This window comes from Pterocles gutturalis, unplaced genomic scaffold (genome assembly GCF_000699245.1).
Source record: "Pterocles gutturalis isolate BGI_N339 unplaced genomic scaffold, ASM69924v1 scaffold32330, whole genome shotgun sequence".
Taxonomy (NCBI): domain Eukaryota; kingdom Metazoa; phylum Chordata; class Aves; order Pterocliformes; family Pteroclidae; genus Pterocles; species Pterocles gutturalis.
Genome location: NW_010144375.1, coordinates 1 through 9,464, shown reverse-complemented (window position 1 = coordinate 9,464; position 9,464 = coordinate 1). Strand labels below are relative to the sequence as shown.

General features: G+C 37.2%; 1 protein-coding gene across 1 annotated transcript in view; it reads right to left on the bottom strand.

Moving 5' to 3' along the window:
• The window catches only part of DCP1A (decapping mRNA 1A), a gene marked incomplete at its 5' end in the record, with an annotated part of 31,337 nt that extends 22,577 nt beyond the window's left edge, over window positions 1-8,760 (bottom strand). The window contains 2 exons of the mRNA XM_010085087.1: window positions 6,836-6,963; window positions 8,720-8,760. Of these exons, the coding sequence (XP_010083389.1) occupies window positions 6,836-6,963; window positions 8,720-8,760 (169 nt within the window). The remainder of the gene's footprint in view (window positions 1-6,835; window positions 6,964-8,719) is intronic.
• Window positions 8,761-9,464: the final 704 nt, after the last annotated feature.

Genomic DNA, 9,464 nt, shown 5'->3' with positions numbered 1-9,464 from the left:
TTTCCCTTCCCTGACTCCATTATCAAACTGCCAAGAGAAGAATGCTTCTTCAAAAGCATACTTGCAAAAGAAATGAAGATAAAGAACCTATAATGGTATCTTAATGGGACAAATGATAAGTCGCACTCAATTCTGGCAGAAACAGGCCTACACAAGCCCAGAAGTAGATCCAAATCTCAGTTTGCTGTACAGAGTATCAGGCTTTTTTCCACTTTGTACTACTGGCAAGCAATCACAGGGAGTCACTGCAAAACATTAACAGTATTACAAAGATGTAAAGCAGATTATGAACAAGTAAAATTGGGCATTAACTTAGATACGGTCCAACAGGCTGGAATGTTTACCTTCCTCTTTTCAAAAGAGGACTCGTTTATACTATCAGTTCAGCTCCTTTGCCCCAGAAGTATGCGTGTGTGCGTCCTAACTGCATTACTATATTTGATATATTTCTTACATGCATGCAACTTTAGCTATGAATATCCTTTTATTAAAAACAGAGTTGGTACTCACTACTTCTTTTCAAATCTGTGATCTTTTTACTACACCCAGCATAAGCGTCAGCTGAATGTTCATAGGTCTCATGGCATATCTTTCTACTGCAGTACTTTCAAGAGTTTCATGCAACAGAAATCACTAAATTAAGTGACTAATTTTCCATCCAGCTTTTCTATACTGAATGCTGGGCAGCATCCTTAATCAAGTAGCAGTACTTTGTAATCATCTTTGCAATATCTTTCAGCTGGATTCACACTACATTTTGACACACACGAACTCACGAGTAACCCATACCACAGACAAATCAGATTTCATAAAATAAGTCATCAGTTATCTTCATCTACATTCTTCTCTGGCCTATGCCATTTTTATTAGATACACTGTCCCACAAATATTTATCTAAACACGTAATACTCAACTTCTCTCCAAACTTAACTAGATCAATCATTAAAACTTTGATTGAAATTGCTATGGGAAAATATTTAAAGAAAAGGAAAGCACTATGGAAGTCCTCCTGCTCAAGTCTAACAGCTGGATGACACCAAAAGCAAGGTTTTGGTCTCTTCTACGTTGTGTTCCCATCGCTTCATGGGGCAATCAGTTTACTGGTCCAATGCTGCCCAGTTAGTATGTCTGAATTAAGAGTGGGGATAGCAAAGTGCCACAGTGAGACAGAAGATACATTTCAGTCCAGACCAGTTCTTTGACGCTGTTTGCACATCAGCTTCACAAACATGCCATCTAGCACAATAGAGAGGGCAGAAACAAGAAGCTGGGGGCAGCGCAGTAAGGCAAAACTGTTAAAATGTTCATGAAACCATAGCCCAAGAATGCTATGCCTGAAGAACTGTTCATGGGACTCATCAGCGGTTCCAGTTTCAGAGATTGTGGACACTATCACTCTCTTGCCTTAGGCAATTTAGCCATTTGTGCAGATATAGCTTCGCCTCATTCAAAGAGATCATCTGTTTAAAAGTTACTTTAACTAGTTGGAAGAGCTGCCAGAAGACGGTAAAGTTTTATTTTACAGTTCCAATTTAGATATTGCCCATTCTATAAGGTAATAATGGAAATCAACCCAATCTCACTCCCATTAATAAAAGCTCATCTATGCATCATTTGCATATGGTACATGCATCATTTTATACTTTAAACAGAGTTTAAGGCATAAAGCAATAAACACATAAAGCAATCTCCCTCAAAGCTCCTATTTCTTCCAGCAGCAAGGTTAGCAGAAATGCCACCTCTCCTCAGCCACTCTGCTCTAATACCTTCTTCACTGAGATTCCTTATTCACTATTGATATTCTCCTCAATTTAAACATTAGCCTGCCACATATATTTATAAATATTTAACATTAATAAAAAAAGTCCTTCCTTGTCTTGAATATCCAAGGCAATTTCACAAATACAGTTCACAGCGCAATCCCACAAAGAGTTGTGCTGGAGTAACTCAGCAGGTAGCAAACAGCATCCAAGATCAGGAACACTTTAACAGACTGCCATCTAACAAAGTGTAGTGTGGAAAGAGAGGAATTACTACTCCACAACACTGAACCAAAGTGAAAAACCCCTTCCAGTTAGAGTGCCACCTTTCAGGTCAAACAAAATATTTTTAGAACTGCTTAATAGCTTTGAACTGTTCCTCCCCTCTTCCTAGCTTGCATTGCTTCTTCTGCTATAAAGGTATCAAGAACAGGCTCCTTTCTTATCTCTGGCTAAACCACTGGGTTAATGCGCTTGCTGGAGAGCAGTTTCGGCAATCACTGAGATATGTTATACTTAATGCATTGCCAGCCAGGAACAAAGGCAATAATGAAAGACTTTCCTTACCAGTTAAAGATGCCCTGTTTTGAAACCAGTCAGCAGCTCTTTTACAGGATTTCCAAAGCCATTTGAAATAATGCAACTCATTTTGCTTTTGCTGTTCTGAATACAAGTTTGTTTAATTAATGATAATACAACAAGCCCAGAAGACAGCACTCTGTAACCGAGTTTTCCACTTAAACATATAAACCTCTTCAAAATCTATCATTTTTGTTTCACTAACTGTTACCCTTAGACAGGAATAAGAAGCAAGCAAGAAAAAAAACCCAAACAAGAAAAAAAATCCACACCAAACAAGGACCATTTATTTGAATACCCAAGTTTTACGCTTAGCATTTGCCTTTTAGCACCATGGAAATCAATCTGCCTGACCTACCAAGTGAACTAGCTTGGATTAAAAAGCCTTTTAATGAAGACCAACACCACCGATACAGAGGGAAAGTTACAAAAGAGAAAGACTTAGAAGGATACTTCTTGCACACTTTAAGAGGTAAGTTGGCCATTATTTAAAACTTTGACTAATTTTCCTCTACTGTTAAGCAAACTATCAACCATTAGTTCCAAATTCTCACATTACAGATTGAAAGAAAGTACTGAACTTTCAGATTGGATTATTATTACTGTTACTAGCTGAACTGTACTCACCTTTTTAAAAAGACTTTAACATAATTTTCACAAAACAGAGACAAGAGGAAACAGATTTAGGCTCATCTAAAAAAATTAAGTCAATGGGATTCAGTGCTTCACAAATAAATACTCTGAATACTCTAAAGAATGTGGATGTGTCCAGAGGGAAAGTTAGACAAGGATTCAATGTCCCCAGCAACAGGTATACCAGATTCATCAATAATTAAGAGCACATAAAGTATGAAATATGATTTTAAAAATTCTACCTTTAAAAAAGGAATCCTAAATTTAAAATGTTACATTACTGAAATGAAAATAAATTGTTTGACTTAATTCCTTGATTTGTTCACATTTGGAGATATTTGCTTTCTTTAATTCTAACTATGAAAGTCTGAATACCTTTTTTTCTATTTACCACTCTAACTGGTATGATGTCTCTCAGCTTCTTAGTGATACCCCCCATCATTTTTGCTTTAGGATCTGATGCCTCATGAATGAATGGTGTAGTTTTCCAGGTAGCATTATATACAACTTTTTAAACCGACAAGCTTTCTCAAAATTTGGGGTTTAAGTATTCTTTTGGGGCTTGAACAGTATTATGTACCAAGAACAATTTTGAGGGGAAAAAAAAAAGTCTGGAGTTGGGAAAGGCTTCCCCATTAACAGCTAAAATATTAAAAAGGTATTATTTTCTCAAAAAAAAATTTCTACATGTCTTACATCTAAACAGAATAACAAATTGACTCAAACGTCTTCCATTTCACTCAGTGAACACAACAAAAGGTAGATACAAGAAAGGTACAGTATCAGTTCGTCTGTTCTCCTTCCAGAATACCCATGAAAGACTCCTTCATATCCCACCCTGCAATAACACGGGAAACCTCCCCCAACAGCTATGAAAGATAAGTCAGGCCTCCTTTCCTGTGAGAATAAAATGGCAATTACCTAGTCTTGTTCCAAGAGTACAAAAAAATCCTTTATGCGAGTAAGGGATCTCATGTCTACAGCTTAACAAAAGTTCTGATATGCAGCAAACTAAGAATTCCATTGTATATTAAAAAAAGTATTTGAATAAATCAAACTATAAATGAATGGTAAACCCCCCAAAAATAATATAGCATGACAGGCAAATCATTCTTAGAGCCTCCAGCCAAACAATAATAGCACTTATATATTGCTTGCAAAGTTCCTCACATAACTTGTGAGCAGCTCTGCACAGACTGGAGTACATCACTTGATATACGCAGAACAGCTCTGATGCCATTTAATACAGAAACGCCAGAAGTCTGATCTGGTATACGTTACAGACTTTGCCCTTATTGTCTTAAGACAGAAAGAATCTCAGAACAAAGTGAAAATATGAAGTTTATAAAACAGTAGTATCATATACAGTTATAAAAACTGTTGCCACAGAACACTGCCCGAATACATGGTGCCATAATTTTGCTTGGATCATTTTGCACTATTTCTGCTCTGCCCTGGGGAAGAGTAAACCATGATTTATCATTGATCCTGTTACAACCTAAATATACACGCACAAAATATGTTTGTCTCTGCCAAACAGCAGTATTAATAAACATGATTTTAGGTTTTTATCAGGTAGCCTGAACAATTCCCCATCTGTAAGTTAAGGGAACAGAGTATGATTCAGTTCAATCATTCAGCAATCTTAGCAGGACAACTTACTCTTAAGAGTTGCCAATGATCACAGTAGATTTCCTCAAGCAGGACACAAAAAAACCCCACTCTACAAGAAACCAGAATGTTGCCAACACTCTTTTTTCTACCTAATTCAGGGAACAGAAGTCAGGAAATTTGGGAAACTGCGTGTAAGGAAAAAAATTCAGAACAACTAAACGCAAAATGTAAAAGGGAGTTAGCAGGGCTGAAATTGTATGGATTAAAAAACTAAATCCACACTAAAACGGATCTGCTGCTTATTTGTTGCACTCAAATAACTAATGACATACTAACTACATTGAGCATTTTCAATGTGCAGTCAGTGTAGACTGTTTCTGGACATGCTACCATTCTGGACATGCCACCACCCACTTCCAGGAGACAAAACAGAGTTACAAAATAAAGGACAGTTTATGATTAAAGTCTTTTAAAATTATAATGGAAGGATACAAGGGTAAACAAAAAAAAAATTCTTGATTGCTTCAGAATGCAATTATTTCCCGTATCCAATCTATATTTTCCTTGCTGACTTCTGTATGAATTCCTTCCTTCCTCATACTTTTCTGTGTCATCTCTATCGTCACTTCCATGAGCCTCCCATGGATCTTACACAATAGTGTCCCACAGGAAAAGGAGAGCTTTTATCAATGACAGAAAGGCATATAATTAGCTTTAGGGGTTTCTAATGAACTCACACACAGCCTACCTTCTCTGATTGCTTCATTTAAGTGATCCTCTAGTCACTCCCACTAGCATTCACCATGGTAATTCCACAGCAGCTCCAACAAACAAATCAACTTTCTGGTTCCCTTATGTCACCCATCTCACAACTGCGATTCTTTCCTCTACTGCCACCTCATCTGCCATCCTACCCCATCACCTAGAGCTCCTCTTCCTTCCAAACCAAGCAACCTCCTTAAACATCCAACTCAATGCAGTATTTTTCCCCTTCCAATTTCTTGCCAGACATTTACTTCCCTAAACTCCTAAGCTTCTCAACACACTGACAAGTTTTGACCGTCTCCCCTCAATGTCACTTACCAATGGATTGCTAACACTATTAAACAGAGGAGACCACCTACGTTAAGCTGTTCTTTGCCACCATAATGGAATCTATCCTACTTCCCACAGATCCTACAGGCTTTCCAAGGGGGACACAGGAAGGAATTAACATTTGACTGTTCTCTTAAGTACACTGAAGCACAGCCAAAGCAGTGTTCATATCTGTAATTCAAGGGGACATTCCAATAGGAAGAAGACATGGTGTTGAGGAAGTACTGCATCCAGACAGCATACAGGTTCTCCGAGTCATTCTGTAAAGGGAACCTGTCACTAGACAGCAGCAAACTAGTTTCAGGAACTCCGCTTAGAAAAGAGGACATGACATAACACCCTTGTATCAGGACGACCCTCTACTCTGTGGGGTGCCTTTTATTCATCTGCTTAAGTAGTGTGAATTTCATACACACATATACTCCCTCCTCCTCTCTTTAAGGGGTACATAAGTTATACTTTGAGCTCTTTGGAGTAACAGGATTTTTAGCAGGTACCTAACTGAAACACAGTACACTGGGATTCTGAAGCTTGACTGATGACCCAAAACACTACTAGAATTCAAAAAGCAGCAAGAAGATACTGACTACTACTTTACCACTCATCTTGATACCGACTATCCCAACACCCAGACTTGAGTCTAAACTAGAGGAAATTTAGTACAGACATCCATCTCCTGAGTCCAAAAACCTATTGTGGAGAAAGAAAACCTCAGCCTAGAGCTGAGCAATTTCCTCAAGTTCTTCAAGCAGCTACTGATATTTAACTTTTCATTTGCAGAAGAGGAAGCCCTTAGAACTGTTCTCAGTGTTAAATACTTTCAAAGATCTATCAATCTTCACTATTGTTTCACAGTTTTTAATTAACACTATAACACAGTGTATATGTTTAGATTCAACCTATCACTAATTAAAAAGAATATAGCAATATTTAACTTTGTTAGTATGTCCTTTTTCTGTTGAAAGCATGTGGTCATCATAATACAACAGCACAGCTGTTTCAGTAAATCTAGCACTGTAGGCAGAAAACATCAGAATTTCATTGGAAACTGCCCCATTACAGTACAGTTTAAACAGACATCACAGCAATCAGAAGTGGTCTAGGTTATAAAACAGAACACAGAGTTTATAAGGATTAAAGAAAGTTATACTCACAGCTAGCATTTCTGTAGAGAAGAAAGGGTTCATGGAGCTGAAACTCCAAATCTTTATTTACTGGTTCAACCAGGTTGTGCATGTTTAGCCGATTCACTATTGTAAAACCATGATAAGGTGAAGCTGACCTATTGTTTCAATTTAAACAAAGACAAGGATTAATACCGTGATCAATGTATATAATTTTCTGAAAGAGTTACAAATTAATATTCAAATCTCCATTGCTTCATTAGCTGAAGTTTTAGCAGCCCTGAAGCTCCAATAGCTGTTCTTCTATGCCATTTATTGGCATGCCAACTAATTTCAATCTACAACTACACTTACCTCAAAGTAGGATTAGGATTAGCATTACAGTTCTACACTGCTAAACTGCTGAATCAAAGATATGCCTCAAAAAAATCAATTAAAAAAACTAGGGCAGGTCCAGTATTAAAATGAAACCATATTCAATACTTCCACATAGGATAGTTTTGAGGCATTTTAGAATTTTTTATTAGAGGAGAAGAACCAAACCACTTATGGAGCAATATTTACCTTACTTTAAATAGGTATGACAACAAAAAAAAAAGCTGTTAGCTGAAATAACATGAAATACACTTGACAGGGGAACCAGAAGCACTAACTTCTTCCTAAAGGGATACTCTTAAAATAAAGATTCCACCCAGTATCCTCAAGCAGATATAAAATTATTCAGACTTATATTGCTTAATTAAACTATTTTTATTATCTAGATTTTTGCTAGGCAACAAGTGGAAAAAGAAAATACCAAGCAAGCACTGGAAGTTCAAGATAATTTTAGATCTGTTTTCTCTTGCTGCATGAATGTCATGTCAGCATACCCAGCTGTGTTTGTAAGCAGTCATATAATCAACACCGCAGCATGATGAAGGCCGGATAAAAATGAGATATAACTAGCGAGCAAGTGTTGAGATTTCTGTAAGAATGTGGCCACCTTTACTGAATGATCAATAACAAAATCTGTCAAGAGCCTCCAAGGAGAGGTCAAACAATCCTCATCATTGTGAATCAGTTTTTTAATGCGCCTACAGGACTTGTCTGAAATCATCAGCTAGTCACAAGGAAACTTTTTGCTTAGCTTTCTGGTTTTTAGTTTGGTTGGTTTTCTTACAGTAAGCATTTCCAAGCTTGAAGCTAAAACAGACAGGAACTGGTTACCAGTATCCTTTCACATTACCAGGATAAAATATTATATTGACCTACTGCATGACAGTCTGTTTTGGGATGGGTTAAGTCTGCATTACTTATATTTCTTACACTCAACAAAATTTTATTTCATTGTTAGATTTATTTGCTTGTAATTTAAAACTTAAACCCATGATTGGTTTTATGTGCTGGTTCTCCCTCACCCCACAAAACTGGTAATTTCTTTCATAGTTTTGATGAGGAAATCGAGTAGCCCCCGTAAATATATGCTAGCAGATCTCCCAAGTTTTAGGCAACTTTGTCAGAAGACAGCTGAAATTACATTAGGTCGGATTATTTAATTTGTCATCTGTACTGCTTTCATAATCAACTTTATGGATTTTAGGAGACAAAGAAAGACTCAGCATTTAACAAACATAACACATTAACAGATGTTTAAAAAATAAACTCAATAAACTAGGTTTTTGTGTGGATACATATGCAGCGTTATCAAGCTTTATGATTTGTCAGCAGTACCTTTAGGTGACTAACTGTCAAAAGCATCTATGTGCAGAGTTTATTTTTTTCACATAAGTATACAGACATTAACAGCTGGACAAATAACTAATTAAGTTTACTGGATGCAGTAAGTCCAGTATCAAAGCTACACATGAAACCACCTGAAGTTTGTTTTCTTAGGGAAGGAAAACAACAAAAGAACCAACACAAAAACCCCCTTACCTCTTGTACACAAATAAGGTCCCTTCTATGTCCGTTTTCTCCTGCAAAAGACAGCAATTGTATTTAAGGGATACGCTTGTTGACAGTTATATAGCTTTTGAACAGCATTTTAATTATAGATACTTACCCTATCTTTATCTTTCCATGAGGTTTGACATCATAGGACTAAAAATATGATTTATTTTCAGAAGCTACCTATCTTCACTTAATAAGATTAGGAAATTAAATCAATTTCCAGAAGATTTTGTTCACGATATCAATTCAATGAGATCACAATACAGTATTCTACAACATTCCTACGCTGAGCCCAACTGGTCAGAGCTGAATACCTTTCTCACAACTTCTTACTTTAAATGTGGACTACAATCTGCTAGTCTGCAAATATCAGACAGGTTGTTACTTAAACAACAGTGAGAACAGCACAGCCAACAACTAAACAATATGAGTATGGACCATGGCTCTCTTTTGCACTTCAGTTTCAAAGCCACCTTTACCCTGTGCGTGTGACCCACAAGCACAGCAAGCTGCCTGCAGCTCCAGGACTGCACACGGCAATACGAAATGCCACCAATTTCCGCTATTGGAGGGAAGCTGGCGGTCACACAAAAACTGCATTTCATCGCAATGCCGAATCCTCTCACTTCTCAAACCTCACTCTTTCTCTGTTCAACACACATGAGTAGCAACAACAAATTACTATTTTAAAAAAACCCCGACAAACCACTCAACCCAACAAGGGCTCCCG